Source organism: Vulpes vulpes, chromosome 5 (genome assembly GCF_048418805.1).
Source record: "Vulpes vulpes isolate BD-2025 chromosome 5, VulVul3, whole genome shotgun sequence".
In the NCBI taxonomy this organism is placed as follows: domain Eukaryota; kingdom Metazoa; phylum Chordata; class Mammalia; order Carnivora; family Canidae; genus Vulpes; species Vulpes vulpes.
This window is the reverse complement of record NC_132784.1, coordinates 3,823,927-3,836,283: the sequence shown is the minus strand read 5'-3', so window position 1 is coordinate 3,836,283 and position 12,357 is coordinate 3,823,927. Positions and strand designations below refer to the sequence as shown.

Below are 12,357 nucleotides of genomic sequence, written 5' to 3'. Positions count from 1 at the left end.
GAAGCAGGCTCCATGCACCGGGAGCCTGACGTGGGATTCGATCCCGGGTCTCCAGGATCGCGCCCTGGGCCAAAGGCAGGCGCTAAACCGCTGCGCCACCCAGGGATCCCAGGAGTTTGCTTTTCTTCAACGCACATTGCACATAAGAACTACTGACCCAAAGATGACTTCTCTCTCTGTACATGCAAGCACAGGCTGGAATTCTGTCTACAGCCTGTCTATACTGTGATAGGAATAGCTAAGTCCCTCTGGCCTGGACAGGCACAAGGCAGTGGCTAGTTTATATGTGCCACAAAAAAGATGTATGTTCCATAAGCTTCCCCTTGGCTGACCATCTCTATGTGGAAAAGGGATTCAGGTTCTTTACACGACTAATCCTCTGTCTGTGCTACTCCCTCCCAACCTCTCAAATTTCAGCCTGTCGAACTATTTCTTACATGGTAAATGCCCTCAGGAGAGCTGACCATCAGCCACAACACTGCACAGCCATTTCTCTGATCCTCACATCCTCCCTGAGAGCATCAGTGACCTCATCTTCAGAGGAAGATATTGAAGCCTTGAATTGGGTCTGACACCAAAGACTAGTTTTGTACCATAACTGGCCTTCACTTTACCCTGCAGAATTTACTTTTGTTCTGTAAAGAGAATGTGGTTTCCAGGGGGAAGGAGTATCATCATTCCGTGTGGAACTGCTAGGCAGGGTGTTAAGGACACAGAGGGAAGACCCCAGAAGATGCTGCTTCTCCTGCTTGGGTGTCTCCTGCCCCCCACCAATGGGAAAAGCTGCCTCCACTGCTGGCCAGACCTGCCCGCATTGGTAGACTATGATCTGCAGATCCTTTGGGGCTCCCCAGGGCCACCTGCAGAGCTCTCCCAAAGTGTCCACTCCCTATTCCTGAAGAGAGATCGTGTCCTCCTAGAACCCCGATATCTTGGTGAGGCACAGCCTAGACACCAGGGATCAAGGCTGGCCCCTTTACCAAGGCTGGGATCTTTACCTCCAACTGCCCTTCACCCCACATCCCATTCTCAGATCAGGACCATATGGAGGAAGCAACAGCCAAATTATTCAATCATATAGATGAAACCATCAAGAAGTTTCGAGATGGTGAGGAAGCCCCAGGCCTGTGTTGACAAAGTCCAGTCCCCCAAGGCACTCCCAGAGGGCTTGCTGTCTTGGGGTGGGGATGTGTGGGGAAGAGTGGCAAGAGACCCAGCATCTGTATTCTCTATGCAGCTTCTGTTTGAAGAACTGGCTTGGATTCCCTACCTTGAGTCACGTAATTGTTTCCACCTCTAAAATGTGGGTGATGAGAGTCCCCTTCTCTTCTACTCAGATAAACCATCACTTCTGGAAGAGATTCGTATCCAGAAACAGGTGTTTACTGACAGGCTGAATAAGATATCTGAAGAGCTGAAGGAGAAGGGTGAGATGGAGCTGGCCCCTGCCCACCACCCATCCCTTCACCTCACCCAGGACTGAGGGAGCAGAGTGCAGTCTGCAGTCCCTGTCATGTCCCTCCCCAGGAATCCCTACCCTTGCCCACATACTAGGTGTCTGCTCATACCTTTTCCCAGCTCCCTTTCTTGATGATACCCCAACCCTTCCTAGCTCTGTCTGCCTCCCCCAGCACCTCAGTTTCTCTACCATCTCACCCTCCTGGGCAGCCTGCAACAAGACCTGTGGTGAGTATGTATGGGGACATGGGAGCAGGGGGAGGGGATGAGAGGTTAGGGGCACATGGCCTTGGCTAAGGCTGCTGCCGATCTCTTCTCACAGACCTAGACTCCACACTAGAAGTCATCAACTGTGCCAACTGCAAGATACATTCCCTTGTCTGCAAAGACCCCACTCTCTGCCCAGGTCAGTGGCAGCCAGCCAGCCTGCCTCCAGCCTGCCCCCATTCCATGCTGGGTCATTGCTGTCTCTCTCTGGATTATCTTCCTCCTCTGCCAAACCCCAAGCTCTCCTTGCTCTCCATCCTCACCAGAGAGCATAGCACCTCCTGGGATTTCTTAATGCTGTGTGTCCATCTTCAGTGATATAAAGCCACGTGCCCCTAGGACATCTCCCTTGGAGGCCCCCCTGGCCCTCAAAGCCAGCATGCTTGTAAGCATATTTCAAACTCAACTCTCCCATCCCCAATCTGCTCTTCCATCAGGGCCCCTCTCAGCAAATGGCACCCTTAAGCCCTAAGCCTCCTAAACTAGGAAATTTCCTCCCTCATATGCAACACATGCAATCACCAAATCTTCTTAAACAATTCTTAAATGTGTTGCCATATTTTCATTGCAATATCCACCACTATTCTTCAGACATCCTCACTTCTCATCTAGATTTTGCCAGCATCTCTCAACTGGCTTCTGTGCCCCTTCTTGGCCACATCTTACTCAACAACCAAAGAACTTCCTCAAGGAGAAAATCTACTTATGACACTTACTATTTGTAGCCCAATTGCCCACCAGATAAAGCCCACCTCTTCAGAAGGCCTTGTGTGATCCTGATCACTTGCCCCCTGACTCCTCCCCAGCCACACTGAGCTTCTGACATGCTGCACGTACATACAGCTTCATGCTTCTATCCTTAAACATTCGGTGTCCTCTGCCTGGAGCACAGTGTTGTACTTGACTGTGGGACCGGAATTGAATTTATACTTGTCTTTTCCTCTGCTCTCTCCTGCTCTTCTTCCCTTGGACACCACACCATAATTGTTTGTCGACCTCCTAGGGAGCAGGGACCATGTTTCACTTGTCTCTAAATATATGCCAGGCACACAGTAGGCAATCAGTGTTTGCAAACAAATGACTGAATGGACAAATAAAAGGAGGAAAGAATGTAGCCTCTCTGGGCTCAGATGGCTCTCATTGCTCCCCAAAAACCTGGCTACCCCTTTTACACCCCAGACAGGACCGGGAGTACCGTCACGTGGGTTGTAAGCCTTGGCATTATTCTGCTTCTGGCAGCCATAGCTGGAAGTGGGTGAGTGACTCTCCAAGCCCCAGTATCCCCAAGGAAGACACACCGACTCCTTGACTGATCCATCTCCACCCTGTTTCCTGGCCCAGATGGTACATTTTCTGGCGTGAGAAGAGAAAGGAAGCAGAAAAGGTGCTGGGAAAGGAGACCCCTGCCAGAATGTAGGTCTCCCGAGGAGGGAAAGCTGCAAGTAGCAAGGTTAGAGGCCCCAACTCTGGTTCCCAGGGTCTGACATCCAGAGCAGAGTGGATTCAAGGCTGGGGCTCAGGAGACCCTAACGCCCCTTAATGTGAGCACACACCCAGGAACAGGGGCCCAGGATATAGTGGCAGCAAAGCTCCACAAGGTGGCCTCCACCTATAGCTCTCCTTGTCTCTCTGTAGACCTTCTCCCCACCATGGGCCACTATGCTCCCTGATCTGTATAGACAGCCAACGTGGCCCTCCTGCTCTCTGCTCCTGGTTAGGTTCAGCCAGCAGGAGTTCAGAGGGACAGACGCAAGGGCATGCAGAAGGTGGGGTTGAAACGCCCTGCTTCTTCTCTCTCAGCAGGAACTCAGCAGTTCAGTGTTCTGAACAGAGATCACCCAGTCGCTGCCAGGAAGCTATCTCATCTCTGAGTTCCAGTAACTGTCCTTTCCCTGACCCCCTCCAATCTGGGGTGGTAGCAGTTATGTGGCAAAGAGACCACACTCTGTCTTGTGGTTTCCCTATACCCAGTCCTTGCAAATACTTTTCATTAAAACACCTTCCTCCCATTCTGATGGGCTGTAGCATCTGCTTCCTGCCTGGAAAGACACAGCTGGCACCGAGATCCTCCCGACACTGTCATAAAGGGGCTCATTCCCTCTTTTCACCCTCCCTCTGCTGGCCCACCACCCTTCCTGTCCTGAAGTGCCCCTCTCCTACTGCTCTGGCCCCAGCACTGGTATCTCCACAGGCTCAGTCTGGCCTCATCTACTTCCAGCACCAGAGATGAAGACAGAGATGGCTTGGGTCCCTATGTCCAGGTATTGAACAGAGACAGTGAGAGGCCAGCTCATAGCTCAGGGACTGGCAGAGGAACAGACACCAGAAAACAGACTTCAAATCACATTAACGGCAGACCTTTCTCCATCCTGGCCAAGATGCCCACCCTAGGAACACCCAGGTCCCCGGTGAATCTGGTACTGCTAGCAATGACACTTCCTTGACTCTGCCTCTGGTAGTGGAGTGGAGGAGGGGAGGGAGGGCAGGGGTTTGCCTCCTCCTCCTCCATCCCTATGTCCTTTTCCTTGTCTGAACCCAAGGCTGCCAGATTAAATGGAACTTCTGAGTCCTCCAGGCACAGCTCTTCCCTTTCCCCTCAACCTTGTGCCCTTCCTCACTGGTACTCCCAGACTCTTGTCCTTGGATCAGGCTCTGCTCTGATGGGACCTATCCAACAGCTTTGCAGCCACTGCCAGGACCAGAGCCCTGGTCAGCAGGTCAAACCCTGGGTGCTGAAAAGAAGCAAGTCTGGGACCAGAGCTAAGGACCAGTATCCCAGAACCTGGACTCGAGTCCTGGTTCTGATGCTAAGGTTGTAGGCTCCCCCTTGTGAATCTGTTCCCCCATCTGAGCATGCAGGGAGGATGTCAAACTTCAACCAGGTTGGTGTGCCCTGACCCTGCAGCCCCACTAGGTTCACATTTGCCATCTTACATTTGCTCATGCTATAGCTCAAAATGTAAAGTTCTCATCCCTTTCCCTCACCTCCAGTCCCTTGAAATCCTGCCAGGACCCACAGCCCACCTCCTGAAATACATCTTATCTCTGTACGTCTTGCCAGTACCCCTTCTTCCAGAGCTAGCACCTAGGCTGGAAGTGAGCTGACTCCATAGAACCACCCTGCCATAAGGGCCACTCCTTTGGTGGGGGGGGGGGGGGGGTGAGGGTGGGGACTGCAAGAGACTGAGGCAAGATGCATATAGGCCATAAACCAGCCAGGACAGGGAGCACAATGGCTAAGGGCAGCTGTGGGACCCCAGCCATAAGTATCTCCATCCCCAGCCAGAGGGGTCCAGGAAGCCCCCCCCCCCCATGGTGGGGTCTTCAACTGTGAGAAGTCATGGAAGGTAGGAAGGGAGGGAGAAGTGTTTTCATTAAGAGTTCAGTGTTGCAGAGGAGCAGAGATATGAGAGGCTTTGATAGGTTCAGGCAACTTCAAGAAATGTGATACGGCTGGATGGGCCCACAGAGGCACCCAGGCTCAAAGGGAGCAGGGCGGGCTAGGGGGAAGTATGGATGGTTTTGCCAGTGGCAGACCTGAGTCCCAGGGAGAGGACAGGGATCCAGAGAGGGGTAGGGTATCTGTGCCCAGGCAGAGGTGGCTCCACATGTTGGAAATTGAGATGTCCCCGCATCCAGCCCCACAGACACTCCTTGCTTCACAAAACTGAGGAAGGGACGCCTGGGTGGCTCAGAAGTTGAGTGTCTGCCTTTGACTCAGGGCGTGATCCCGGGATTCAGGATCAAGTCCCACAACGGGCTCCCTGCATGGAGCCTGCTTCTCCCTCTGCCTGTGTCTCTGCCTCTCTCTCTGTGTCTCTCATGAATAAATAAAGAAAATCTTAAAAAAGAAAAAAAAACTGAGGAAGTGCCCATAGATGTAAAGTTTTTGGAGAAAGCATAAAGACATAGATATAGCCAAATGGTGAGGATGTCCTCATGACCCTTCTGAATAACTGAATGCCCCCAGGCAGTAGAAAGGGACCTCCAGGAAACTGTGATTCTGTGTCTGTGAAAGCTGGCTGCCACCCATGACAGAGGAAAAGCCGGGCTTTCATGGTGGTGATATTGTTTTCCTATTTATATTTAAATTGGGACTTAAACCATTACTTCAAAAGTATCCAGAGCAACTATTTTCTGATGCATGCAGTGAAAATAGAAAATCCTGAGTATAATTTATGAGTTTGTGTGTCTGTATGTGTATATCTCTTATCAACAGATTTTTTTTCAATAATTTGAGGGTATATTTGCATGAAAAGTAGATACTGAGTTCCGCTAGAGTAGAAAAATTAAGGAATTTTAAGTCAGGTCAAAATACAGACTCTGGAGGACTTTATGCTTCCAGCTATGACAGAGCAGCTTTTAACACACCAACGCTGCCACCAAGGGCAACCAAAAATAAAATACATCAAAAGAGCAAAACAAAACATAAAGTCTGTTTAAGGCATCAGATCCCTAATTTGTCCGAAGTCCCAAAGGGAAGTAGAGCTCTCTGTGGTGAGCTGCTGCCCTGCAGTGAGCTTCCCCTCTGCACTTCTGGGCTTCAGCAGCAGAGGTTAAGAAACTTAGGGGAGCTGTCAGATGCCTCTGTCGGCTTCTGCCAACACAGCTTTTAGCAATATCATGGGCCGAAGAGACAAAATGTGAAGTTCTACCTTGCCAAGATAAGACGTGAGAGAAACCTGAAAGTACAGAAGTGCAGAAAAGGACACAAATGGATTGCATCTGTTTGTCTCCATCCTCTCAGGAGTGTTCCTGTTCTTAACCAGCACAGACCCAAAGACACAGAAATCAAACAGGAAATATCTGAAATGCAATTTATCAGAGATCTGCATGCTAGGGAAATAAAAATTAGAGTTGGTGACCTACATACGAACACAAGTTTTAATAAATACCCCAAGGTAGTGGTTGGTGATAACCTAATACACCAGAGGCAGACAAATCCTTATAGAGCATGGAGCCCAGCCTCAAGGCAACACAGCCTCTGACAAAATTAAAGAGACCTATTCTTATTCTATATCTATCACTGCTGGAGGATAGAGTGAACATTTTCTAAAGGAAAATAATATCTAAAGTCACTACCATGTTTCATTTACAATATCCAGTATTCAAATATATATTATTAAGCACGCCAAAACAGAATCAAGAGAAAAATCAGACAATAAAAAAAAACCTACAACTGATCCAGGTATCAGTTATCTGATAAAAATTTTAAAATATGTGTGATTAATGCATCAAAAAATATTCTTTGCAGCTTTATTGATAAAAATGACACAATTAACATTGTATTAGTTTAAGGGGGTATAATGTGTTGATTTGATATACTTACAAAATTGCAAAATGCCTACCTATAGCATTAACTACCATCTCCATCATATCACGTAATTACCATCTTTTTGTTTTCTGGTGAGAATATTAAAGATTTGCTCTCTCAGGAACTGTCAAGTATATAATATAGTATTATTCATATCACCATGCTGTACATTATGTCTCCAGAATTTAGTTGTCTTATAACTAGAAATTTGTACCCATTGATCAATATCTCCCCATTTCCCCCACCCACCCACAACCCCTGGCAACTTCCATTCTATTCTGTTTCTATGAGTTTGGGTTTTTTAGATTTCATACATAAGGAATATCATATGGTATTTGTCTTTCTCTGACTTATTTCCCTTAGCATAATGCCTTCAAGACTCATCCGTGTTGTTGGAAATGGCAGGTTTCCTTCTTTCTCATGGTTGAATAACATGAATATTCATGTTAGATATACATATATGTTATTATATTTTAACATATTTTATTATTATGTTACATTATATTATATATTATATTATCATCATTTATCCATTCATCTGTTGACATTTAGGTTGATTCCATGTTTTGGTTGTTGTGAATAATGCTGCAATGAACAGAAAGGGTAGATATCTTCTCAAAAGCTTGTTTTCATTCCCTTTAGATATATATTCAACTCCAAAATCTCTGTCTGGTTCTTTTACATGTTTTCCTATCTCTTTGTTGAATTTCTTGTTCTGTTCTCATATTGTTTTCCTAAGGGTGGGGATGACTTCATCACAGCACCAACATGTATGTAATCTTTGGTGACCACACCAGAAGTCCATAGAGGCTGCATGTGCTTTGGCACCTTCAGTGTACCTCCACACCCAGCGCTTCCAGGTCCAGATGATGTTACTCACTCAGAACTATTTATTTATTTATTTGTTTGTTTATTTATTTATTTATATTCATGACAGAGACAGAGAGAGAGAGAGGCAGAGACACAGGCAGAGGGAGAAGCAGGCTCCATGCAGGGAGCCTGATGTGGGGCTCGATCCCTAGACTCCAGGATCAGGCCCTGGGCTGAAGGCAGCGCTAAACCGCTGAGCCACCTGGACTGCCCCTGAGAACTATTTAATACCCAGCCATAGGGCAGCCCCAGTGGCTCAGAGATTTAGCATCACCTTTAGCCCAGGGTGTGATCCTGGAGACCCTGGGATCGAGTCTCATGTCGGGCTCCCTGCATGGAGTCTGCTTTTCTCTCTGCCTCTCTGTCTCTCTCTCTCTCTCTCTCTCTCTCTATCTCTGTGTGTGTGTGTGTGTGTCTAATAAGTAAATAAAATAAAATATTTAAAAAAAACCCAGCCATAAAAAAGAATGAAATTTTGCCATTTGCAACAACATGGATTTATCTAGAGAACATAATCTAAGTGAAATAAGTCAGAGAAAAACAAGTACATGTGATCTCATTCATACGAGGAATTTAAGAAACAAAACAAACAAGGAAAAAAGACAAACCAAGAAATAGACTCTTAACTCTAGAGAATAAACTGATGGTTACCAGGGGGCAGGTCGGTGGGAGGATGAGTGAAATAGATGATGGGAGCCAAGGAGGGCACTTGTGATGAGCACCAGATGTTGAATGAAATTGTTGAATCACTATATGCCACATCTGAAACTAATATCACACTGTATGTTAACCACTCTGGAATTATGATAAAAGAAGATTTCACTTAATCATTTAAAAATAAGTAAATAGGGACAGCCCGGGTGGCTCCACAGCTTAGCGCTGCCTTTGGCCCAGGGCCTGATCCTGGAGACCCAGGATCAAGTCCCGTGTCAGGCTCCCTGCACGGAGCTTGCTTCCCCCTCTGCCTGCCTCTCTGCCTCTCTCTCTCTCCCTGTGTATCTCTCATGGATGAATAAATAAAATCTTTAAATAAATAAATAAATAAATAAATAGATAGATATCAGAAGTAATAGAGAGAGAGATTTAATATGTATTTTTCAACAAATGCTGCTGAGCAATTGGTCACCCATAGGCAAAAATGAGCCTGGACTTAAGTTTCACACATTATAAAGAATATGAACTCAAAGTGTGTCAAAGGATTAAATGTAAAACATAAAACATAAAATAGGGGGAAGTCTCCAGAATCTGGAATTGGACAAAGAATCCTTGGATAACATCAAAAGCACAATGTATGAGAGGAAAAAAACATAAATTGAACTTTATCAAAATGAAAACTGTCACCCGTAAAAGACCTTGTGAAAAGGGTGAAACAAGCTACAAACTGGAAGGAAAAATGTGCAAACTACACATCTGACACAGGGCTAATGTCTAGAATATATAAAGAATTCTTAAAACTCAGCAGTAAACATCAATCCTATTGGAAACTGTCCAAAGACATGGAAAGATTTTTCATGGAGAATAATAAAGGGCCAAATAAGCATGTGAAAAGATACTCAGCATCATTAAGCACGAAGAAAACACCAGCCATAGTGGCAGTGGGGTATCAGGGGACACACCGATACCAACAGTACCAGGTGCCGGGTGGGGTGGAGCAGGGGGCAAGTGGATCTCATAGGATCTGGTAGAGAAGATGTGACTGTGCTGCCACTCCACATGGGGCAGGGAGGACAGGGGTGTACACACCAGCACCCCGGAATCCACAGGTTTCTGAGCTGTTCCCCTGTCAGGACTCCAGAGTGGCATTCCTTTGGGCCAGAGGGCAGAATCTTACAGGCATTCCTGCCGACGAGTAGGGGAGTCATGGTCCAAGGGCTTTTTCAGAATCTGCCTGTGTTCTCACGTATTTTGGAGCCTGACTGGTCAGTCCGGAGCAAACCAGGCCAGAGCCCGGGCCCCTAGCATGGTGCCTTCCACTCTTCTCTCAGTCACCAGCAACACCTGCTGTCACAGCCCTGGCTGAAGTTCCCATAAAAACTCCTGGTTTTCCAAATCTGCCACATGCTCCCATACCTCCTATCTGTGGTCACACTGAGCCTCTCCCTCAAGAAAACACATGTCCCATATGCCCTGGCTCTATCGCACACCTGCCGGAGACTGCTGGGCAGGAGGAAGCTGTCTGACATTTTTCTCATTTCTAGGCTATGCAAAGCTTATCACTTTATCTCCTTTAACTGTACCAACATGGAGTAAGCATTATAATCCTCTCTTTGCAGATAAGGAAACTGGGCCTCGGTGAGGTTGTTACTTACCCAGGCACATCTTTTTTCCAAAGAGCATTTCAGACTTTTCCACACATTCTGGAAACTGAAAAGTAAATCTGGAACCTGAGGACTAAGGAGAAGTCTTACCCTCCTCCCCCACATTTCCCCCACTGTAGTCATAGTGCACTGCCTCTGTGGGTGGTCCTTTTTATGAACACTTTCATAAGAATGAAATCTGGCCATGCCCTATGTTCCCTTTCTTCTGTCATTGCTTGGTCTGCAATGGAATATGCCACTTAAGCATGTCATATGCTCTTCTAAATCAATTTTCCCATGTCTTTTGTAATCATTTGTTGAGCACCTTCAATGTCCAGGCACTATGCTACATTGTATAAATCATTCCTGGCCTTCAACATAGCCCATAGAAAAGGTTATTTTCCCTTTAGATGCCAGACCCCAGCTTTGTTCCTGTCAGCTAGCACACTACAGTGTGGACACGTGTGGGTGGCATGTGGTGGCATATACACCCTCAGAATGCACAAGATTCAGAGATGTCATATCTCAGGCCCAGATCCAGAAAGATTAAAAAGCCAAAGGTGTCCCAGTTGGCTCATGAGCTAAGATTTGAACCCAGGCCCATCCACCTTCAAAGGTCCCATACCAAAATTTCCTCCTCCTATCCTCACTTCAGGGTAAAGCGGCTGCATGCAAGGAGGCTAGGAAGAGAACCAAACAGACGCAGAGGCAATTTGAAAGAAGAGAATCTTAACATAAGAGAGGTGACTTACTGGGAAATGAATACATAGGGCCAATCCTTTTTTTTTTTTTTTTAAGATTTTATTTATTTATTCATGAGAGACACAGAGAGATTGAGGCAGAAACACAGTCAGAGGGAGAAGCAGGCTCCATGCAGGACTCAATCTGGGACTCCAGGATCACTCCTTGACCAGAAGGCAGACGCTTAACCACTGAGACAGCCAGGCTTCCCACTGGGCCAGTCCTGTCAGAGGAAAGCCATTAGCACCTATGGTGTTAACTGATAACAGGTTTTTTACAAGGATCCCATTTCCTTTATAAAAGAGATGCCTAAACAGAAACTTCGCATTTGTTTGAGGTTAAGGATTAACATTCTTTGCCTCAGGAAGTCCAGAAGGCTTTCAAAATGATTGCTGTGGTGATGAAGACCAACAGACACTTCTGGAGACTGAGCCCATATCCTGTAAATACAAAGGGTTTGCCAGAAGAGTGAACTGCCTGGGCCACTCCACAGAGGGAGAGGCCATGGAGGTAGGAGAGATGGATCACTGCCTCCCCTCCCTGCTGCTGGCCATGGGAACAGCGTCCTGCACATCGCCTACTGGCTTCACATCACTGTCATCCTCATGACTTTACTTTCAAAAGGAAAGAAGAAAGAAAGAAAGAAGAAAGAAAGAAAGAAAGAAAGAAAGAAAGAAAGAGAGAGAGAAAGAAAGAAAGAAGAAAGAAAGAAAGAAAGAAAGAAAGAAAGAAAGAAAGAAAGAGAGAGAGAAAGAAAGAAGAAAGAAAGAAAGAAAGAAAGAAAGAAAGAAAGAAAGAAAGAAGAAAGAAAGAAAGAAAGAAAGAAAGAAAAAAGAAAGAAAGAAAGAAAGAAAGAAAGAAAGAAAGAAAGAAAGAAAGAAAAAGAAAGAAAGAAAGAAAGAAAGAAAGAAAGAAAGAAAGAAAGAAAGAAAGAAAGAAAGAAAGAAAGAAAGAAAGATGTAGGGATCCCTGGGTGGCGCAGAGGTTTGGCGCCTGCCTTTGGCCCAGGGCTGATCCTGGAGACCCGGGATCGAATCCCACGTCAGGCTCCCGGTGCATGGAGCCTGCTTCTCCCTCTGCCTGTGTCTCTGCCCCTCTCTCTCTCTGTCTCTGTGTGACTATCATAAATGAATAAAAATTAAAAAAAAAAAAAAAAAGAAGAGAAAGATGTAGAGGAGGGATCAGAACACAGCTGGTGGACAAATACTTTGTCCTGTGCTCTTTGCACTGAGCCACACTCCCTTCTTCTGGAGTGTTCATTTCCATCTCTAAGCTACAGAAACAAAGAGCCCTAGGTCTAGAAGGGTTCAAGAGGTGCTTCTCTTTGGAGTTACTGCCCCAGTTCCACCAACTCGAGGATGAAAGTGAAAGGAATAAAAAGGCTCTGGGAAGAGGGATTTGCTTGAAGTC

The 12,357-nt window shown here is 46.4% G+C and overlaps 1 protein-coding gene across 1 annotated transcript in view; it reads left to right on the top strand.

Annotated features, from left to right (window-relative positions):
• The first annotated feature begins 733 nt into the window (after positions 1-733).
• Positions 734-12,357, top strand: part of TEX51 (testis expressed 51) — an 81,424-nt gene continuing 69,800 nt past the window's right edge. The window contains exons 1-5 of the mRNA XM_072757406.1: positions 734-935; positions 1,034-1,108; positions 1,338-1,427; positions 1,669-1,686; positions 1,781-1,864. Coding sequence (XP_072613507.1) covers positions 734-935; positions 1,034-1,108; positions 1,338-1,427; positions 1,669-1,686; positions 1,781-1,864 — 469 coding nt within the window. The remainder of the gene's footprint in view (positions 936-1,033; positions 1,109-1,337; positions 1,428-1,668; positions 1,687-1,780; positions 1,865-12,357) is intronic.